At 41.8% G+C, this 23,727-nt stretch overlaps 2 protein-coding genes across 2 annotated transcripts; both read left to right on the plus strand.

Annotated features, from left to right (window-relative positions):
- Window positions 1-11,209: 11,209 nt before the first annotated feature.
- Window positions 11,210-13,055, plus strand: LOC120035241 (zinc finger protein 79-like). Its single transcript, XM_038982030.1, has 2 exons — window positions 11,210-11,214; window positions 11,729-13,055. The coding sequence occupies exons 1-2, from the start codon at window positions 11,210-11,212 to the stop codon at window positions 12,477-12,479; spliced, it is 756 nt and encodes a 251-aa protein (XP_038837958.1). The 3' UTR covers window positions 12,480-13,055.
- A 7,543-nt stretch (window positions 13,056-20,598) lies between these two features.
- Window positions 20,599-23,000, plus strand: LOC120035242. Its single transcript, XM_038982031.1, has 3 exons — window positions 20,599-21,170; window positions 21,412-21,659; window positions 22,665-23,000. Exons 1-3 carry the CDS (start codon window positions 20,834-20,836, stop codon window positions 22,998-23,000), a joined length of 921 nt encoding a protein of 306 aa, XP_038837959.1. The 5' UTR covers window positions 20,599-20,833.
- The last annotated feature ends 727 nt before the right edge of the window (window positions 23,001-23,727 follow it).

Here is a 23,727-nt window from a genome sequence, read left to right on the forward strand (position 1 = left end):
TATTAGATAGTTGGCAAAGTGAGTTTTCACTTCGGGCTAATGATTTAAAAAAATGTTAATGAGTTAGCTGGCTAGTTGAATTGTACATTCACGGATAAGCCACAGGAGCTCAAATTGTGTATCACACCTAAAATAAAGCACATACATGGACATTTGATGAATTTAAACTTCTTCAATCAGTAGCAGTTTAAATGAAACATTTTTTTTTAACAATGGAGCAACAAGATTACATTTGATCTTGGATTAAAGTCCAAATTAAAGTTAGTCAGGATTACATATATCTAGGATTCATTCAAATCTAGGTTTTAAGTTTGGTGCAACAAGATTACATATTAAACCTTGATTTAACCCAGTTTAAGAGTTAACCCATGTTGGTGAAACCCACCTTAAATGTAATAGTGTTTGTATTTGCAAAGCACTACAGCCACTCTGTGATGACGCGCTCTGCTCTTTTATTGAGGGATCTAGTCTAGATTAAACCTCATAGACCATTTTATTGTGTGGAGGTTTCATTCAGGTCTCATTTTAACCAAATACTATGTTTGTCTTTGACAGAAGAGAGACCAGACTCTCACAGCGGGAAGAGTCCTTCAGAAGAAGCAGCCCCAAAGACATCCAAACCAGTAAGACCACACGACTGCTCCCAGTGTGGAAAGAGATTTATCAGGTTAGGGCACCTGAAAGAACATAAGAAAACACACACAGGAGAGAACCCTTTCTACTGCTCCCAGTGTGGAAAGGGTTTTAGACACTCAGACCATCTTAAAGTGCATGCAAGAAAACACACTGGAGAGATGCCATATCAATGCTCCCAGTGCAATTTTTTCTTTTACTCATCAGAGGTCCTTAAATCACATGAGAGAACACACTTAGCAGAGAGGCCTTTCCAATGCTCTCAGTGTGGAAAGAGTTTTACCCGGTTAGGGAACCTGAATAGGCATTTGAGAACACACACAGGGGAGAAGCCCTACCACTGCTTAGACTGTGGAAAGAGCTTTACCCAGCAAGGGGACCTGAAATCACATGAGCGGACACACACAGGAGATAAGCCTTTCCAATGCTCCCAGTGTGGAAAAGGTTTTGCCTGCTTAGGGAACTTGAAAATGCATGAGAGAATACACACAGGAGAGAAGCCTTTCCACTGCTCCCTGTGTGGAAAGAGTTTTACCTATTTAGGGACACTGAAAAAGCATGAGATGACACACACAGGAGAGAAGCCTTTCCAATGCTCCCAATGTGGAAAGAGTTTTACCCAGTTAGTGAACCTGAAAAGGCATGAAGGAACACACACAGGATAGAAGCCTTTCCAATGTTCTCATTGTGGAAAGACATTTTCCCAGTAAGAGGACCTGCAATCACATGAGAGAATAGAGAGGCTGTGTTTTGACATACAGTACCAGTCAAAAGTTTGGACACACCTACTCATTCAAGGATTTTCTTTATTTTTACTGGCAGAGCTTGAAAGGATCTGCAGTGAAGAATAGGAGAAACTCCCCAAATACAGGTGTGCCAAACTTGTAGCGTCACACCCAAGAAGACTCGAGATTGTAATCGCTGCCAATGGTACTTCAACAAAGTAAAGGGTCTGAATACTTTTGTAAATGTAATATTTTTTTTGGTGTGTGTAGATTGATGAGGGGAAAAGCTGGTTGAGAGAATGCCAAGAGTGTGCAAATCTGTCATCAAGGCAAAGGGTGGCTACTTTGAAGAATCTCAAATCTAAAACATATTTTGATTTGTTTAACAGTTTTTTGGTTACTACATCATTCCATATGTGTTATTTCATAGTTTTGATGTCTTTACTATTATTCTACAATGTAGAAAATAGTAAAAATAAAGAAAAACCCTTGAATGAGTAGGTGTGTCCACATTTTTGACTGTTACTGTATATAGTTAAAGTCAGAAGTTTACATACACTTAGGTTGGAATCATTAAAACTCGTTTTTCAACCACTCCACAAACTTCTTGTTAACAAACTATAGTTTTGGCAAGTCGGTTAGGGCATCTACTTTGTGCGTGACACAAGTAATTTTTTCAACAATTGTTTATAGACAGATTCTTTCACTTATAATTCACTGTATCACAATTCCAGTGGGTCAGAAGTTTACATACACTAAGTTGACTGTGCCTTTAAACAGCTTGGAAAATTCCAGAAAATGTTGTCATGGCTTTAGAAGCTTCTGATAGGCTAGTTGACATCATTTGAGTCAATTGGAGGTGTACCTATGGATGTATTTCAAGGCCTACCTTCAAACTCAGTGTCTCTTTGCTTGACATCATGGGAAAATCAAAAGAAATCAGGCAAGACCTCAGAAAAACATTGTAGACCTCCACAAGTCTGAGTCATCCTTGGGAGCAATTTCCAAATGCCTGAAGGTACCACATTCATCTGCAAAAACAATAGTACGCAAGTATAAACACCATGGGACCACGCAGCCATCATACCACTCAGGAAGGAAATGCGTTCTGTCTCCTAGAGATGAATGTACTTTGGTGTGAAAAGTGCAAATCAATCCCAGAACAACAGCAAAGGACCTTGGGAAGATGCTGGAGGGAACAGTTACAAAAGTATCTATATCCACAGTAAAACGAGTCCTATATCGACATAACCTGAATGGCCGCTCAGCAAGGAAGAAGCCACTGCTCCAAAACCGCCATAAAAAAGCCAGACTACGGTTTGCAACTGCACATGGGGACAAAGATCGTAATTTTGGGAGAAACGTCCTCTGGTCTGATGAAACAAAAATAGAACTGTTTGGCCAGAATGACCAATGTTATGTTTGGAGGAAAAGGGGGGAGGCTTGCAAACTGAAGAACACCATCCCAACCGTGAAGCACGGGGGTGGCAGCATCATGCTGTGTGGGTGCTTTGCTGCAGGAGGGACTGGTGCACTGCACAAAATAGATGGCATCATGAGGGAAGAAAATTATGTGGATATATTAAAGCAACATCTCAAGACATCAGTCAGGAAGTTAAAGCTTGGTCGCAAATGGGTCTTCCGAATGGACAATGACCCCAAGCATACTTCCAAAGTTGTGCCAAAATGGCTTAAGGACAACAAAGTCAAGATATTGGACGGGCCATCACAAAGCCCTGACCTCAATCCTACAGAAAATTTGTGGGCAGAACTGAACAAGCATGTTCGAGCAAGGAGGCCTACAAACCTGACTCAGTTACACAAGCTCTGTCAGGAGAAATGGGCCAAAATTTGCCAAACTTATTGTGGGACACTTGTGGAAGGCTACCCGAAACGTTTGACCCAAGTTAAACAATTTAAAGGAAATGCTACCAAATACTAATTGAGTGTATGTAAACTTCTGACGCACTGGGAATGTGATGAAAGAAATAAAAGCTGAAATAAAACATTCTCTCTACTATTATTCTGACATTTCACATTCTCACAATAAAGTGGTGATCCTAACTGACCTAAGACAGGAAATTTTTACTAGGATTAAATGTCAGGAATTGGGAAAAACTGAGTTTAATGTATTTGTTTAAGTTGTATGTAAACTTCCGACTTCAACTGTATATTTGATATTTTTACTAATAATTTGTGTCTTTTGGTTTGTATGTATGAAAGCTTACTCAAAAATATGCCTACATTTGTTGTTTTTTCTTCTCAAGACATGATTTTAATTATGAGTTTTGATTGATTGTGTTCATGTATAAACACTTAGATGTTCATTATATGATTTGGATATTGGTATTTCAAAATGTAAATACTTTTCCAGATGAATAAAATGCATTTCTTGATTCTACCCTTGTGCATTTCTTGATTTTTAACCATGAAAACTCTTGAATTTTGTTGCATTTCATTGAGTTAATTTGTGTAGCAGACATCAAGCTGAAAATGTAATGACTTGCAAAAAAAAACACTCAAGCTGGACTGTTGTATCTCTTCATTCAAAGGGGCGGCAGGGTAGCCTAGTGGTTAGAGCGTTGGGCTAAGTAACTGAAAGGTTGCAAGTTCGAATCCCTGAGCTGACAAGGTACAAATCTGTTGTTCTGCCCCTGAACAAGGCCACTGTTCCTAGGCTGTCATTGAAAATAAGAATTTGTTCTTAACTGAGTTGCCTAGTTAAATAAAGGTTAAATAAATAAATAATTTGATGAGTCGGATGTACGTTGACTATGTTACTTCTAAAGTAGTCCATGATGATATTCGAACTCGCAACCTTTGGGTTTCTAGACATTCGTGTTTTAAGACCAAATTTGATAGTCTCAGATTTACATTCATTATGTAACGTTTAGTCTATGAGACCAGGCTGTGTGAAGTGATAAAAGAGGATGAAAGCAGTGTGGTGATTGTGAGGTAATACACAAATTCAACAGTCACAAGATGGGGGCTTCAAATAGGGCTACGGCACATCAAGGGAACTGTCGCCTTCTGTTCAGATGTGTTAAATTATAGACTGTAGGTCTATAACCTCTCACACAGCCTTAATATTACCTCCTGCAGAATTAAGCATGTCGTGCAGGAAAATTATACACCAAATGTAGGCAAAATTCTTAATCGGGAACAAGAGTGGAGAAATATGATGTATTTCTTTCAGCATCTTGAGAGAATGCGAATGAGCAGTTAGATACCACCGGTAGAGGTGCTGTCTTTTATCAACATGATCAAAGCTGATTAGTATTTCAAGCACATAAAATATCCATCCTAGCCGAACTGTAATCTTATCAGAAACATTTTGGGTTGTTTTCACAGCTTTCAATTTCCTTACAACGCGTCAAACTGATGACATTTGGAAATGTTGCACAGAAAGTCTTTCCCGATTTTAAATAAAATGTTTTGTTGCATTTTCTCCCAAGTCCCTAAACGTCTTTGATCCGTGAAAGAAGCAGAGATGACAGAGAGAATTTTACCGATTACAACTAGATTTCAGCATTCACTCTATCGATGTATGACATTATTCTAGTGAGCACGGGTTCATTTAGTCTTCTAAGGCAACATATACTGACAGAATAGAAGCCGTTTTGAGGATAACACTGTGCCACCGACGCAGCCCGCTCCCAAGGACTGTGGGCTCTCGTCCTCCGTGGCAGACGTGAATAAGACATTTAAGCTGTTAACCCTCGCAAGGCTGCCAGCCCAGACGGCACCCGCGTCCTCAAAGCATACGCAGACCAGCTGGCTGGAGTGTTTACGGACATATTCAATCTCTCCCTATCCCAGTCTGCTGTCCCCACTTGCTTCAAGATGTCCAGCATTGTTCCTGTACCCAAGAAAGCAAAGGTAACTGAACTAAATGACAATCATGTCATCATGAAGTGCTTTGGGAGGCTAGTTAAGGATCATACCACCTCTACCTAACCTGACACCTTAGACCCACTTCAATTTGCTTACGGACCCAATAGGTCCACAGATGATGCAATCGCCATGGGACTGCACACTGCACTATCCCATCTGGACAAGAGGAATACCTATGTAAGAATGCTGTTCACTGACTACAGCTCAGCCTTCAACACCATAGTACCCTCCAAGCTCATCATTAAGCTCGGGGCCCTGGGTCTGAACCCCGCCCTGTGCAACTGGGTCCTGGACTTCTTGACGGGCCGCCCCCAGGTGGTGAAGGTAGGAAACAGCATCTCCACTTCGCTGATCCTCAACACAGGGGACTCACAAGGGTGCATGCTCAGCCCCCTCCTGTACTCCCTGTTCACCCATGACTGCGTGGCCACGCACGCCTCCAACTCAATCATCAAGTTTGCAGGTGACACAACAGTAAACATTGTTGTTTACTAAACATTGTTGGCTTGGTTACCAACAATGTTGAGACAGCCTACAGGGAGGAGGTGAGGGCCCTCGGAGTGTGGTGTCAGGAAAATAACCTCTCCCTCAACGTCAACAAAACGAAGGAGCTGATCATGGACTTCAGGAAACAGCAGAGGGAGTATCCCCCTATCCACATCGACGGGACTGCAGTAAAGAAGGTGGAAAGCTTCAAGTTCCTCAGCGTACACATCACTGACAATCTGAAATGGTCCACCCTGACATACAGTGTGGTGAAGGCGGCGCAACAGCACCTCTTCAACCTCAGGAGGCTGAAATAATGTGTCTTGGGCACTAAGACCCTCAGAAACTATTACAGATACACAATTGAGAGCATTCTGTCGGGCTGCATCACCACCTGGTACGGCAACGGCACCGCCCGCAACCGCAGGGCTCTCCAGAGGGTGGTACAGTCTTCCCAACGCATCACCGGGAGGCACACTACCTGCCCTCCAGGACACCTACAGCACCCGATGTCACAGGAAGGACAAAAAGATCATCAAGGACATCAATCACCCGAGCCACGGCCTGTTCACCCTGCTATCATCCAGAAGGAGAGGTCAGTACAGGTGCATCAAAGCTGGACTGAGAGACTGAAAAACAGCTTCTATCTCAAGGCCATCAGACTGTTAAACAGCCGTCACTTGCCAGCTACCACCTGGCTACTCAAACCCTTAGAAGCTGCTTCCCTATATACATAGACATGGAATCACTGGCCACTTCAATAATGGAACACGAGTCACTTCTAATAATGTTTACATGCTGCTTTACTCATCTCATATGTATGTACCATATTCTATTCTACTGTATTTAGTCAATGCCACTCTGACATTGCTCTTCCTAATATTTATATATTTCTTAATTCTATTATTTTACTTTTAGATGTGTGAATTGTTAGATACAACTATACTGTTGGAGCTAGGAACACAAACATCTGCTAAATATGTGTATGTGATTGTATTTTAATTGATGTATCTAATTATAGACAAGTTGACTAGCCTAACAAATAGCGTCCGAAAATGTCGAGAATTATAAGCAGAAACATCTCGATCAGGCAACAACAAAAAATTCATGCACTCCCTGTAAAATGTTTTTTTTATCTGACTGTAGTCTACGGCGTATTTCCTAATATTAGCGGGTTAGAGTCGTGTACGTGCCTCAGATTTAACACTTTTTCACATGGAGTCGGGCGGTTGCGGATTAGTTATTATCAATTGCGGGTGAACAATCAGCTGACCCGCGCTCCACTAGCAACCATACGATTCAGATTCTACGTCTGCCTAGAGCAAATTATTATCTGTAAGAACTAAGAGAAAACACGTCTGGTTATTTTTACAATTATTTGTTTTGACGTTGTTTGCCAGAATTATTTTTGTTTATTAAACTGCGTTTCCAACTCCAGTCAGCAGACGGCGATGGGAGTCTTTCAGGTGATGTTTTTCGAGTGACGGAAACTCTAGTGGACGGGACGGGGGGTTTCTTCAACAAACATCTCGGTAACTCGCTAGCAAACATGACACATTGAAGCTCTTTGGACTAATTTTGTGTATATTAATCACAGTGTTTTAAACACACTGTATATGTATGTACTAGTTAATCCATTTAAGCTCATATTTACGTTGTCAGCTATCTGGCTTGTTAAGTTAGCTCAGCATTAGGCTAGTCGCTAATGCTAAATAGCTAGCTAGCTAGTTCACGTTCCCGACCATGAGCTCACTAAGCTACTCTCCCCCTGCTAAAGAAAATGAGGTCTGTTCGACGGAGAAAGAAACTCCAGGGCTGAACATTTACGTGAAAGAAGAAGAATTTACTGTAAAAGAAGAGGACGTGGAGGAAGCTATCACAGTGAAAGAAGAACAGGATGTTACAGTGAAGGAAGAGGACGCTTCAACATTGAAAGAAGAAGAGGATGTTACAGTGAAAGAAGAGGAAGAAGCTTTCAGAGTGAAAGAGGAGGGGGATGAACAGAAAGAGGAGGATACCGTGTTAGTAGTGAAAGAGGAGGATGTGGTGACTGTCACATTGAAAGAAGAGGAGCATCTTTTTGAAATGAAGGAAGAGGGGGAGATTACTGTCACATTGGAGGAGGAAGAAGACGAGACTGGAGATCTGATTAACACCAGTGAGTACAGTCTTAATTTTTTTCTAGCTTTCAATTAGGCACATTCTTCTTCTCACGTGGGTAAAACCACTGGGGAAGCTGCCCTTCTCCTGTCCAGGAGCAGTGCGTGGGTAAAATCACTGGGGAAACTTCCATTCTCCTGTCCAGGAGCGGTGTGTGGGTAAAAACACTGGGGAAGCTGCCCTTCTCCTGTCCAGGAGCAGTGCGTGGGTAAAATCACTGGGGAAACTTCCATTCTCCTGTCCAGGAGCAGTGCGTGGGTAAAATCACTGGGGAAACTTCCATTCTCCTGTCCAGGAGTGGTGTGTGGGTAAAAACACTGGGGAAACTGAAACTCTTCCCGTGTCTTTAGTACACTACTTTCTCTTGTACACTAAGGACCTGGGGAAGAGTTGGCAACATAGTGTACAAGAGAAAGTAGTGCACTATGTTGTCAACTCTTCCCCAGGTCCTTAGTGTACAAGAGATTGTAGTGCACTATGTTTTCTGTCAATATACCTGGTAAAATAATGGTTAATTAACAACTCTATGGGGGGCCCTATAAAATCTATGATTTTGTTTATTACTTTCTCAAATTATGTTTTCTCTGTTTTACTTTTCTGGTTTTAGATTTTGTTTTTTCATTCAAAATTGTTTTATAGAGAAACAATGAAACTGGATGTTCTGAGAATATGTCAATGGTTAAATCACATTATAATACTTTTTTTAGGTCTGGAAAAAAACTGACATCCCCTTTAATTGTTCATCTGGCCCTTTAATTGCCTGTCGAGCGAGTGAGGAATGTTCCATCTAATGAGCCGGTCTAGCGATGGTTCTGTACTGCTGCTGCTCATTTCATGACAAAGTTATGCAAATAACAAATAATGTATAAAAAATAATAATAATCCCCCCACCTTTTTTTAACCAGGTAGGCAAGTTACACTTCCTCGGGATATACTTCTGCCAGGTAAGCCTACTTTGCAGTTAACATTTAATTTATACGATTTTGGGAAAAGTATTTCCATCAACCCACAAGACGGTTATGACATCAACTGGCTTCAGACAAAGTGATAGACAAACACACGCACCACACAGACAGACGGGGGCAATATTTCTGGAGATGAATTGGCAGATATTGTGTAAGGTTTGGCTTTTTTTAAGCCAATAGTGTCTAATCAGGGGTGGGGATAATGTCAATGTTGTGTTGCTTAGATAGTAGCTGGGAGCTTGCTGTTTCTGCTACTTCAAGAAATCATAGTAGTCACAAACCTCAGTTGGGTCACCAACCAATCAATCAATCAAATGTATTTATAAAGCCCTTCTTACATCAGCTGATGTCACAAAGTGCTGTACAGAAACCCAGCCTAAAACCCCAAACAGTAAGCAATGCAGGTGTAGAAGCACGGTGGCTAGGAAAAAATCCCTAGAAAGGCCAAAACCTAGGAAGAAACCTAGAGAGGAACCAGGCTATGAGGGGTGGCCAGTCCTCTTCTGGCTGTGCCGGGTGGAGATTATAAGAGAACATGGCCAAGATGTTCAAATGTTCCTAGATGACCAGCATGGTCAAATAATAATAATCACAGTAGTTGTCGAGGGTACAACAGGTCAGCACCTCAGGAGTAAATGTCAGTTGGCTTTTCATAGCCGATCATTCAGAGGATCTCTACCGCTCCTGCTGTCTCTAGAGAGTTGAAAACAGCAGGTCTGGGACAGGTAGCACGTCCGGTGAACAGGTCAGGGTTCCATAGCCGCAGGCAGAACAGTTGAAACTGGAGCAGCAGCATGGCCAGGTGGACTGGGGACAGCAAGGAGTCATCAGGCCAGGTAGTCCTGAGGCATGGTCCTAGGGCTCAGGTCCTCCGAGAAAGAGAATTAGAGAGAGCATACTTAAATTCACACAGGACACCAGATAAGACAGGAGAAATACTCCAGATTTAACAGACTGACCCTAGCCCCGACACAAACTACTGCAGCATAAATACTGGAGGCTGAGACAGGAGGGGTCGGGAGACACTGTGGCCCCATCCGAGGATACCCCCAGACAGGGCCAAACAGGAAGGATATAACCCCACCCACTTTGCCAAAGCACTGCCCCCACACCACTAGAGGGATATCTTCAACCACCAACTTACCATCCTGAGACAAGGCTGAGTATAACCCACAAAGATCTCCGTCACGGCACAACCCAAGGGGGGGCGCCAACCCAGACAGGAAGATCACATCAGTGACTCAACCCACTCAAGTGATGCACCCCTCCTAGGAACGGCATGTAAGAGCACCAGTAAGCCAGTGACTCAGCCCCTGTAATAGGGTTAGAGGCAGAGAATCCCAGTGGAGAGAGGGGAACCGGCCAGGCAGAGACAGCAAGGGCGGTTCGTTGCTCCAGTGCCTTTCCGTTCACCTTCACACTCCTGGGCCAGACTACACTCAATCATAGGACCTACTGAAGAGATGAGTCTTCAATAAAGACTTAAAAGTTGAGACCGAGTCTGCGTCTCTCACATGGGTAGGCAGACCATTCCATAAAAATGGAGCTCTATAGGAGAAAGCCCTGCCTCCAGCTGTTTGCTTAGAAATTCTAGGGACAGTAAGGAGGCCTGCGTCTTGTGACTGTAGCGTACGTGTAGGTATGTACGGCAGGACCAACTCGGAAAGATAGGTAGGAGCAAGCCCATGCAATGCTTTGTAGGTACTTGTGAGATTTGTTTATGACTGTTTGCGGTGGAACACATGAAAAACTGCATTTACTTTCGTTATTGTTTGTCGACCTATGACCTGCTGGAGACCCCCTGCATTAGATATCGGTTTGATATTTGGAGTTCGCTCATCAATACCTCTTCAATGAAGGTCATAGGACGATGAGAGTGATATGTCTAGAATCAGATCAAAGTTGACCCTTTCTGCCAGTCATACCCCACTCTACCATGAGACAGACATATCTTGGTCATTGATCAAGACAAAATATTTGATTTTGATCCTATTTGAAATCTTACAAACAGGATTGAAATTCTGCGTCGTTTGTTTTTAAAATATCTATGGTGTTGTTAGGTCCATCATATTTTAGCTATAAGGTAAGACAGACTGATCTGATTTAAAATATCTATGGTGTTGTTAGCTCCTTCATATTTTAGCTATAAGGTAAGACAGACTGATCTGATTTAAAATATCTATGGTGTTATTAGGTCCTTCATATTTTAGCTATGAGGTAAGACAGACTGATCTGATTTAAAATATCTATGGTGTTATTAGGTCCTTCATATTTTAGCTATGAGGTAAGACAGACTGATCTGATTTAAAATATCTATGGTGTTATTAGGTCCTTCATATTTTAGCTATGAGGTAAGACAGACTGATCTGATTTAAAATATCTATGGTGTTATTAGGTCCTTCATATTTTAGCTATAAGGTAAGACAGACTGATCTGATTTAAAATATCTATGATACCGCATCATATATCCTTTAATTACAACCAACTCATATCTGATTTCATGACATTTGGTTGAAATCTTGCCTTTTCAGTGGACAGAATTAAGACCATACAGGATCATATATTGCTCATTTGATTATTCTGGATTAAATGTTGTTGTTTTTTATTACCTCAGGTTATTGAGGGATTTAGTCTGGATTAAACCTCAGAGAAGACAGTTTGATAATGTGGATGTTTTATTCAGGGCTCGTATCCACAAAGCGTGCTGAACTAGCATCAGTATTGACTTTTATATAATAATGAATGAGATTGTATGGACAGATCAGCATTCCTACTATGAGACGCTCTGTGAATATGGGCCCAGGTCTCCCTGTTTACTAAATACTGTCTGTCTTTGGCAGGAGAGAGACTAGACTTTCATTCTGACAGCGGGAAGAGTCCTTCAGGGGAACCAGACCCAGAGACGTCTAAACCAGCAAGACGACACCACTGCTCCCAGTGTGGAAAGAGTTTTTCTAGGTTAGGAAGCCTGAAATCACACGAAAGAATACACACAGGAGAGAAGCCTTACCACTGCACTCAATGTGGAAATAGATTTACCTCTTTAGGGACCCTGAAAGATCATGTAAGAAAACATACAGGAGAGAAGCCCCACCAATGCTCCCAGTGTGAAAAGAGTTTCCCCCGGTTATGGGACCTGAAATCACATGAGAGGACACATACAGGAGAGAAGCCTTACCCCTGCTCCCAGTGTGGAAAGAGTTTTTCCACATCAGGGTCCCTGAAAAACCATGAGCAAACACATTCCGTAGAAAAGATTTTCTGCTGTTCACATTGTGAAAAGAGTTTTAGGAATTTACAGTACTTGAAAAGGCATGAGAAAAGACATACACGGGAGAAGACATTTCACTGCTCCCACTGTGGAATTAAATTTACCTTGTTTCAGCAACTGAAAAAGCATGAAAGAATCCACAGTGGAGAGAAACGTTATGAATGCTCCCAGTGTGGGAAGATATTTACCCAGTTAGGGCACCTGAAAGACCATGAGGTAACACACACAGGGGAGAAGCCTTACCACTGCTCACAGTGTGGAAAGGAATATAACACATCAAATGGACTTAAAGTTCATGAGAGAACACACATACTGCTCCCACACTTGTCTCATATTTTTGACTGAGAAATTGTGCTTTTGTTTATTCCACATGAAATAAAATTGTATAAAGCGCATTCCAAAATACATTTTTAAGTTTTTTATTTAAACACATGAACTGAATATGGAGTATGTCAGTTTGAAAGTAGAGTTTGTATGTTTGAATGTAGATGCTCTGTGATTTAAATGATCATTTTCAAACTCTGGCTGTGTTTTCTTTCTTGGTGTGTTTATATCTGTGTGTGTCATTCCTCCAGCACTACACATAATCAAGTGATATATGCTATTTTCTCCATTGTTGATATTTGCTTTGGTGGCTCACTCTGACATTTGTATCTAATAGAGTGTGGCTTTAAAGGGGCATATGGAGTTGCCCCCCCATAATCTCTGAACATAGTATTCCCTTAAAGTCACACTCTGTAAGATGTGAACATAGTTTTCCCTTAAAGTCACACTCTGTAAGATGTGAACATAGTTTTCCCTTAAAGTCATACTCTGTAAGATGTGAACATAGTTTTCCCTTAAAGTCACACTCTGTAAGATGTGAACATAGTTTTCCCTTAAAGTCATACTCTGTAAGATGTGAACATAGTTTTCCCTTAAAGTCACACTCTGTAAGACACAAATGTCAGTGAGCCACCAACACAAATATAAACAATGGAGAAAATAGCATATAGAATGAATGTAGCCCCGTTAGTCCAACAGAAAACACAGAGTCCATTGTCTTATACGTATCGTACCTATAGAGAGTCTGCAACGCCTTTCAAATGATTCACCTTTTGTTGCCTTATAGCCTGGAATTCTCTTTAATTACATGTTACTTTTATCTATTATTCTTATCCGTATTTTTTGAAACTGCACTGTCGGTTAGGGGCTCTTAAGTAAGCATTTCACTGTAAGGTCTACTACACCTGTTGTATTCGGCGCATGTGACAAATAAAGTTGGATTTGTTTTGATTTGGAATTCAAATGTATTCAAATACTTTTTTTCTCCATTGATCTACACATCCTACCCCGCAACTTCCAAGGGAAAAATATATTTTATATTTTTTGGGGGAAAATCAATAAAAACATTTAAGTTGAAGTAGCTTGGTCGGATCTGTGTCCACCTTGTAATAGCGATCGTAAATTAGCTCAGGTGTAATCGATCACCTTGTGTTAAACTGTCGTGATTCACATGATTTCAGGATAAATTCAGCAGTTCCTCTAGGATCCCTCTCCTGGGTAGTGAATTGCAAAGCAAATACTCAACAATGAGTACCAAGGAGCTTTGGAAAAGACTGAGTAAGTAGGAGACTGATCAGAGAGGATGCCAGGATGCCAATGGAAACTTTGAAAGAGCTACAGGCTTCTATGGCCAAGACTGGTCAAAGTGTGCATGTGACAACAATATCCAAAGCACTCCACAAATCTGGCATGTATGGTAGGGTGGCAAAAAGGAAGCCATTACTCAAGAAAGCCCACCTTGAATCCCGTTTTGAAGTAGGCAAAAAAAATAAACTGTTGCCAAATTAAACTTTTTGTCCTAATTGCAATATTTTACATTTGGCGCAAACACAACACGGCAATATCACCGAAAGAACACCATCCCTACTGTGAAGCATGGTGGTGGCAGCATCATGTTATGGGGATAGAAGGGAGCAGAAATGTACAGAAAAGTCATTGAGCAAAACCTGCTGACCTCTGCAAGAAAGCTGAAAACGGGATGTTCATCTTTCAGCATGACAACTAGCCGAAGCACACAGTCAAAGATACAGTGGAGTGGCTCAGGAATAAAAAGGTAAATGTCCTTGAGTGGCCCAGTCAGAGCACCGACCTAAATACAATAAACAATGTGTGGCATGACTTGAAGATTGCTGTCCATCAACACTAGCCCAAGGAACTATATTGCCAAATCTACACGTTTAAAGTTGGTAGAGACCTATCTCAGAGTCCTTATTTAAATGCATGAAACTCTGAGGCCCTGACAACAAACTGTGGGGAAAGTAGAAGGGGGTGTAGACTTTTTATATGCACTTTGTATTTGATTGGGAATGTGTTTTGGTTCATGTCACCTGAAATCGAATTGTACAAAGTGGTTTTTATTGTTTTTTTTGTTTTTTTACAGAAATGTCACATGTCAGTTTGAATATAGAGTATGTCAGTTTCCATAGAAACAACCTGTGATTAAATTATATGTTTCAAACTTTAGCCAATCTGTGTTTGTGTGTGCATGTTATTTCTTTGTTTATCTTCCTGTGTCATTCCTCTACAGATAATCAAGCTATTTGCTCCATTGTTTGCATTTGGGCCATTGTTTTACATTGCGATGGTGGCCCCTTCTGATGACATGCACAACAAGTTGTTTAACAAGTAATTAAGTAATTATTGGTACCCCTTGTTTTCAATAATCCAGCACCCTCCACTTGCGAGGATAACAGCACAGAGCGTTTTTTCTGAAAGGTTTTATGACTTGAGTTCACATTGGTTCTAAGACCATTCCTCCATACAGAATCCTACCAGATGTTTAATGAGTTCTAGAACACACTGGGAGGGATCTTAGACCATTCCTCCATACAGAATCCTACCAGATGTTTAATGAGTTCTAGAACACACTGGGAGGGATCTTAGACCATTCCTCCATACAGAATCCTACCAGATGTTTAATGAGTTCTAGAACACACTGGGAGGGATCTTAGACCATTCCTCCATACAGAATCCTACCAGATGTTTAATGAGTTCTAGAACACACTGGGAGGGATCTTAGACCATTCCTCCATACAGAATCCTACCAGATGTTTTATGAGTTCTAGAACACACTGGGAGGGATCTTAGACCATTCCTCCATACAGAATCCTACCAGATGTTTAATGAGTTCTAGAACACACTGGGAGGGATCTTAGACCATTCCTCCATACAGAATCCTACCAGATGTTTAATGAGTTCTAGAACACACTGGGAGGGATCTTAGACCATTCCTCCATACAGAATCCTACCAGATGTTTTATGAGTTCTAGAACACACTGGGAGGGATCTTAGACCATTCCTCCATACAGAATCCTACCAGATGTTTAATGAGTTCTAGAACACACTGTCAGGACCCGGTGTGAGAAACAGTCACTAATAATCGGCAGAACCCAGAAGATGAGGCAGACACAGCAGTACTAGAGACGGTGGTTTAATCAAAGGAAAGATCTTCCGGCAAAAATATAAATCCACAACGTCAAAAGAAAAGCCAAGAGACAAAAATAGATATCTTCCAAAATACAAAGAAAATCCACAAAGTGGTAAGAACAGCAAGGGAAAAAACAAACCTCAAAAGACTAATCCAAAATACACAAGAACAAAACCAGAGAACCTCTGGAAAATCCAACAAGAGAAAAAGTTAACAGCATGGCTGGGGCTGGGTGCTAACATACAAACACTGAGCAAAAAACTGAGGAACACACAGGGTTTAAATACCAACAAGGGAACGACACACAGGTGCAAACAATAATTAGAGCAAGGAAAAAACAAAAGGTTCAAAAAAGGTGCAATGGGGACATCTAGTGACCAAAACCTGAACAGTCCTGGCCAAAACCTGACACACACTGGGAGGGATCTTAGACCATTCCTCCATACAGAATCCTACCAGATGTTTAATGAGTTCTAGAACACACTGGGAGGGATCTTAAACCATTCCTCCATACAGAATCCTACCAGATGTTTTATGAGTTCTAGAACACACTGGGAGGGATCTTAGACCATTCCTCCATACAGAATCCTACCAGATGTTTTATGAGTTTTAGAACACACTGGGAGGGATCTTAGACCATTCCTCCATACAGAATCCTACCAGATGTTTAATGAGTTCTAGAACACACTGGGAGGGATCTTAGACCATTCCTCCATACAGAATCTTTCCAGATCCTTGATATGCTTCAGTCTGAGCTTAAGGACTGCCTTCTTCAATTCAAACCACAGGTTTTCAATGAGGTTCCTGTCCAGAGACTGAGATTGCCATTGAAAAATGTTTACACTGAATCAAAATATAAATGCAACATGTAAAGTGTTGGTCCCATGTTTCATGAGCTGAAATAATAAATCCCAGAAATGTTCCATATGCACAAAAATCTTATTTCTCTCAAATTGTGTGCACAAATTTGTTTATATCCCTGTTAGTGAGCATTTCTCCTTTGCCAAGATAATCCATCCACCTGACAGGTGTAGCATTTCAAGAAGCTGATTATTAAACAGCATGATCATTACGCAGGTGCACCAAGTGCTGGGTACAATAAAAGGACACTTTAAAATCTGCAGTTTTGTCACACAACACAGGTAGCGTGAAAATGGCACACTGACTGCAGGAATGCCCACCAGAGTTGTTGCCAGAATTGAATGTTAATTTCTCTACTATAAGCTGCCTCCAACGTTGTTTTACAGCATTCGGCAGTACGTCCAACCGGCCTCACAACTGCAGACTACGTGTAACCACGCCAGCCCAGGTACTCCACATCCGGCTTCTTCACCTGTGGGATCGTCTGAGGGTGGGGGGTGCTGAGGAGTATTTCTGTCTGTAATAAAGCCCTTTTGTGGGGAAAAACTCCTTCTGAATGGCTGGGCCTGGCTCCCCAGTGGGTGGGCCTGGCTGCCAAGTGGGTGGGCCTATGCCCTCCCAGGCCCAGCCATTGCTGCACCCACAGAGATACCGTGACGAGATCCTGAGGCCCATTGTGAGGCTCATTTTTTAAAAGTTATCTGTTTCCCAGTCATGCGAAATCCATAGACTAGGGCTTTATTTATTTATTTAAATTGACTGATTTCCTTATATGAACTGTAACTCAGTGAGATCTTTGAAATTGTTGCGTGATGCGTTTATATTTTTGTTCAGTATACTTGTGGCTAAGTTTCAGCTTACTGGCAGATGGCAACCAGGTTTTTGGCTAAATGATCCTGGTACTTGGTCGAGTTCATGATGTCACTGACCTTAACTTGTGCCCCAGGATGCTTTCATGAAAAAGTGTTCGATCACGTCCAACTATGTAAACATCAAATCAAATTGTATCTGACACATGCACCGAATACAACAGGTCTTTACCATGAAATGGTTACTGACGAGCCCTTTCCCAACAATGCAGAGTTAAAAAGTAAGAACATTTGCAAATAGAAAATAATAACACAAAAAATAACAGTAATGAGCCTATAGGTAGTAATGAGGCTATATACAAGGAGTACCAGTACTGAGTCAATGTGCAGGGGTACCAGGTAGTAATGAGGCTATATACAAGGAGTACCAGTACTGAGTCAATGTGCAGGGGTACCAGGTAGTAATGAGGCTATATACAAGGAGTACCAGTACTGAGTCAATGTGCAGGGGCACCAGGTAGTAATGAGGCTATATACAAGGAGTACCAGTACTGAGTCAACGTGCAGGGGCACCAGGTAGTAATGAGGCTATATACAAGGACTACTGAGTCAATGTGCAGGGGTACCAGGTAGTAATGAGGCTATATACAAGGAGTACCAGTATTGAGTCAATGTGCAAGGGTACCAGGTAGTAATGAGGCTATATACAGTTAGTACCAGTACCAATGTGCAGGGGTACGAGGTAATTGAGGTAATATGTATATGTAGGTGGGGGTAAAATTGACTAGGCAGGATAGATAATAAACAGAGTAGCAGAACCGCTTGCTGTGCGGTAGGAGAGTGAACAGTCTATGGCTTGGGTGGGTGGGGTCTTTGACAATTTCCCGGGCCTTCCTCTGACACGACCTGGTATAGAGGTCCTGGATGGCAGGGAACATGATGTACTGGGCAGTCCTCACCACCCTCTGTATTGTCTTGCGGTCGGATGCCAAGCAGTTGCCATACCAAGTGATGATGCAGCCAGTCAAGATGCTCTTAATGGAGCAGCTGTACAACTTTTGGAGGATCTGAGGGCCCATTCTAAATCTTTCCAGACATCTTTTCAGGTTTTTATGAAAAGGTGGTGCTGCAGTGGATAGAGGCCATTTTACGGTCTCCTGACTAATTCTGCTACTTTTTTGTGGGTTTTTTACGCTGATCTTTACTTGTTTTGTACATAATGTCTCCGCCATCATTACCTATGACCAAAAACAGCTTCTGGAACAGCTTCAGAACAGCAACATCATGTGTAACTACGTTGAGGATTTTAATTGGCTGATGCAGATTTTGAGATGGAGAATTACCATTTGTCTAATGTTCACAAGTATGGACCCAGTATGTTCACATCTAGATGTGAACAAATAACAGAGAGAAAACAATTCCTATTCAATTCCTATTCTAACAGTATATATTCATAGTCTCTGTGCCCAAGGAAGCGAAGGTAACCAGCCTAAATTATTACCGCCCCGTAGCACTCACGTCGGTAACCATGAAGTGCTTTGAAAGGCTAGTCATGGCTCACATCAACAGCATCCTCCTGGATACCCTAAACCCACTCCAATTCGCATATCGCCCCAACAGATCCACAGATGACGCAATCTCAATCGCACTCCACACTGCCCTTTCCCACCTGGACTAAAGAAACACCTATTGAGAATGCTGTTCATTGACTACAACTCAGTGTTCAACACCATAGTGCCCATGAAGCTCATCACAAAGCTAAGGACCCTGGGACTAAACACCTCCCTCTGCAACTGTATCCTGGACTTCCTGACGGGCTGCCCCCAGGTGGTGAGGGTAGGCGACAACACGTCTGCCACGCTGATCCTCAACACTGGGGCCCCTCAGCGGTGTGTACTTAGTCCCCTCCTGTACTCCCTGTTCATGCATGACTGAGTGGCCAAATACGACTCCAACACCATCATTAAGTTTGCTGACGAAACAACAGTGGTAGGCCTGATCACCGGCAATGATGGACACCAACCTCTCCCTCAATGTGAGCAAGACAAAGGAGTTAATTGTGGACTACAGGAAAAGGTGGGCCAAACAGGCCTGCATTAACATTGACGGGGCTGTAGTGGAGCAGTATGGCAACTACTCAGCACCCGTAGCACTCACGTCGGTAACCATGAAGTGCTTTGAAAGGCTGGTCATGGCTCACATCAGCAGCATCCTCCTGGATACCCTAAACCCACTCCAATTCTCATATCGCCCCAACAGATCCACAGATGACACAATCTCAATCGCAGGCGGTAGGTAGCCTAGTGGTTAGAGCGTTGGGCCAGTAAACGAAAGCTTGTTAGATCGAATCCCCGAGCTGACAAGGTAAAAATCTGCTGTTCTGCCCCTGAACAAGGCAGTTAACCCACTGTTCCCCGGTAGGCCGTTAACCTACTGTTCCCCGGTAGGCCGTCATTGTAAATAAGAATTTGCTCTTAACTGACTTGCTTAGTTAAATAAAAAATGAAATACAGAGGGTAGTGCGTATGGCCCAGTACATCACTGAGGCTGAGCTTCCTGCCACCACATGGCAAGTGGTACCGGAGTGCCAAGTCTAGGCTCAAAAGGCTCCTTAACAGCTTCTACCCCCAAGCCATAAGACTGCTGAACAATTACTCAAATGGCCACCGGACTATTTACATTGACCCCCTCCATTTGTTTTGTACACTGCTGCTACTCACTGTTGATTATCTATGCATACTCACTTCACCCCTACCTACATGTACAAATTACCTCAACTAACCTGTACCCTCGCACATTGACCCCCTGTATATAGCCTCGTTACTGTTATTTTATTGTGTTACTATTTTATAATTTTTTACTTTAGTTTATTTGGTAAATATTTTCTTAAATCTTCTTGAACTGCACTATTGGTTAAGGGCTTGTAAGTAAGCATTTCACGGTACACTTTATTCAGTATATATTTATTCAGTATATATTCAGTATATATTCAGTATGTATTCAGAATATATTCAATATGTATTCAGTATATATTCAGTATATATTCAGTATGTATTCAGTATGCACATATTCATATCCAGGACTTAGAGGAATGTATTGGCTGTAACAAAAGAGGAAACATATTTGCTTATTTGGAATTATTTGTTATGTCATTCAGACATTGTTTGCCAGAATAAATAATGCAGTGAATATTTATTCTAAACTGTGTTACGCACTCCAGTCAACAGATGGCGATGTGAGTATTTTAGGTGGCGCTTCTTGCGTGACGTATAAGCCTGTGGACGGCACCGGATGTTTCTTCAACAACAACAGAGCTACTGATTCAACCACCTCGGTAGCATGCTAGCCAACATGAATTCGAAACATTGAAGTTCTGAATAATTGTGTAACTACACGAATCCCAGTGTTTTAAACACAGCTCTGTTAACGTATGTACTAGTTGATTTAAACTTAATTCGCTTGCTAAATTTGCTACGGAGCCTAGCACCAGGGTAGTCGATAATGCTAGCTAGCTAACATCCCCGACCACGAACTCACAAAGTTACTCCCCCCCTGCTATGGAAGAGGTCTGCTGGATGGAGAAAGAAGCTCTTAGGCTGAACGTTGTCGTAAAAGAGGAATATGATGATATTACAGTGAAAGGAGAGGAAGAAGCATTCAGAATGAAAAAATATAAAATGGAGGCTATCACGCTGAAAGAAGAACAGGATGTTCAAGTGAAAGAAGAGGAAATACCGTTTGTTGTGAAAAAGGAAGAGGGGATCGAGGCTGTCACAGTGAAAGAGGAGGTAGAACCTTTCAGAATGAAAAAGGAAGAGGATGCTATCACATTGGAAGAAGAGGAGCAACCGTTTGGAGTGAAAGAGGAGGAGACTGAAGATCCGATTAACACAAGTGAGTACTGTCTTAAAAACAGGGGCACAAACTATGCAGTTGTTGAACCAATATGTGGTTTTAAATAGGCATTCTGGTGACCTCAATTTGAGTGTAGTTTGTATTCAGAGTTCGCTCGTCAATTGCTCTCCGACAGAAGATCCTAGGATGATGAGTGAGTGATATGTCTGAAATCATATGACGGTCGAGAGCAAGCTACACCCTCTGTTTTTTACCGATAGTCAAACTCTTCCCTCTACAGAGCCCAAAACAAGGCAATATGCTCTTTTCTGGCCCTCCCAGAGCTCTACATTGAAAGAGGACATCAGACAAATACAGGAAGAATCTAGCGTGGCACCCATGAGTCCCAGACAGCTTGGTGGTGGTGATGTCGACGCCATTCACTGCAACGGAGAACGGGACATGAAGGACAACGATTGGTTTCCTAGCAACAGACTGGAGGCGGAGTCGGCTCCAGAGAAGTACAAGCCAGCGCAGAGGGAGGGTGGTGTGAGTATAGGATATAGGCTTATAGTATAAATTCATGAAGACTAACTATGTGCCTTTTGGTTGATATTTTTGTAGCTTCTGTAACTTTCTCACTCGTCATTATTCACCATTCATTCAGGATTATCCGTAATCATGGTGGCATCCACATTAATGTAGAAGTGTTTAGAAACATATTATATTCTTATTTACAATAGAAGTGACTCCAAAATGATACAATACACTATTTACCATTATATTTGGCACAAAAGTATCTGAAACACTACCAAAACAAAACAGAAAATGCATCCAACACGTTTGTAGAGTCATACGCTTGATGTAATCATTGTGTGCTATGAATATGGGACAAAATACGACCATTTTTACTACTTTAATACACATAAAAGTGAACTTGTCCCAATACTTTTGGTCCCCTAAAATCAGGGGGACATTGTACAAAAAGTTGTGTAATTTCTAAACGATTCACCCAATATGGATGAAAATACCCTCAAATTAGACATGACAGTCTGCACTTTAACCTCATAGTCATTGTATAATTTCAAATCCGAAGTGCTGGACTACAAAGACAAAAAAACAACAGCATGTGTCACTGTCCCAATACTGTTGGAGCTCACTGTATGTAAATGTACTTGGTAAATAGAGGTTCCTCCTCTTGGACTTTCTCCTCCAATGCATTTACAGCAGGAGGTCCAGAGAATGAGAGGATTCAATGATTCTCCTCCAATGCATTTATAGCAGGAGGTCCAGAGACTGAGAGGATTCAAGGATTCTTTTCCAGTGCATTTATAGCAGGAGGTCCAGAGAATGAGTGGATTCAAGGATTCTTCTCCAATGCATTTATAGCAGGAGGTCCAGAGAATGAGAGGATTCAAGGATTCTCCTCCAGTGCATTTATAGCAGGAGGTCCAGAGAATGAGAGAATTTTAAATTTGAGAATTTTAAATTCCTTGTCAGGTAGGAGAGTTTTTCCCACCCTAAATTGATTGTCTTTATTTTTGTGGTTTTCAGGACCCATCTCTCCCCTCCCCTCTCCCCGAGTCCCCAGGTTGTGCCTCTCCCGGTAGTGCCTTAATGTGGGGTCTGAAGAGGGTGTCTGTGCGGCTGGTGAACTGCAGGAAAACTCCAGGGCTGAGTGGAACTGTGAGAGAAGGAGAAGAGGGAGATTCAGATTCAATGTCATCAAGTAAGAACAACGGTGTGTGTGGATTAGACCAGGGGTTCCCAAACTTTTTCACTGGGGGGGGACATCCCGCGCCCCCTCCCTGCGCACACACACCATGTCTTTCTATGGGCACAAGCAATGTTCTTGACACAAACTGTTCACACCCCTCTCGTTTGGTGTAGAGAATTTTGCAGGTTTCAAACTACACATGTTGTCATGGGGTGCAAAGAAAATGTAGCTGTTTTAAGTAACATTTTCTTGCAATTCTATACATTTTGCCATGTCTAATGTGCATTCAAATGATTAGAAAATTACAATAATATATGGGGCAAAAAAAAACGATATAAAAATATGTTAGCTGACATGGGCTAGTTGATCTGGACATTTCTGACTAATTATAAATAGCTTTCTAAGGTAAGTAATGACTGACATGACAAGAGGAACTGATGGTGCAGGACCCAATTTCTATATTGCACTTTGTGTATTTTACTATTACAACTTTCAAGAGTACATTTTAAAGCCGGACTGAGTTCCTTTAAAGTCCCGCGCCCCACTCGATTAGACTACAATCTTCTTCGAAGGAGAGGGAAAAAAATATCACCACTCAACAGAAAGGGGGAACTAATCAGCCCTGGACAACCAGTAGGAAACAGGTGGGCTTTTAGGAGGGGTTCTCAAAGACACTCATGGGAGTGTCAGCTGGAAGTTGAAAAAGCAACAAGAATCAGGGTCCTAATAGACACCCACCATAAGTGCCCACTAAATTTGTCCCAGAAAAGGCAAACCAAACTAAAAACCAACACCAACGTATAATATGGAGGTAAACACTAGTGGAGCAAACCACAGGGGAGAACACAACGTATTATATGGAGGTAAACACTAGTGGAGTAAACCACAGGGGAGAACACA

Source organism: Salvelinus namaycush, unplaced genomic scaffold (genome assembly GCF_016432855.1).
Source record: "Salvelinus namaycush isolate Seneca unplaced genomic scaffold, SaNama_1.0 Scaffold10, whole genome shotgun sequence".
NCBI lineage: Eukaryota > Metazoa > Chordata > Actinopteri > Salmoniformes > Salmonidae > Salvelinus > Salvelinus namaycush.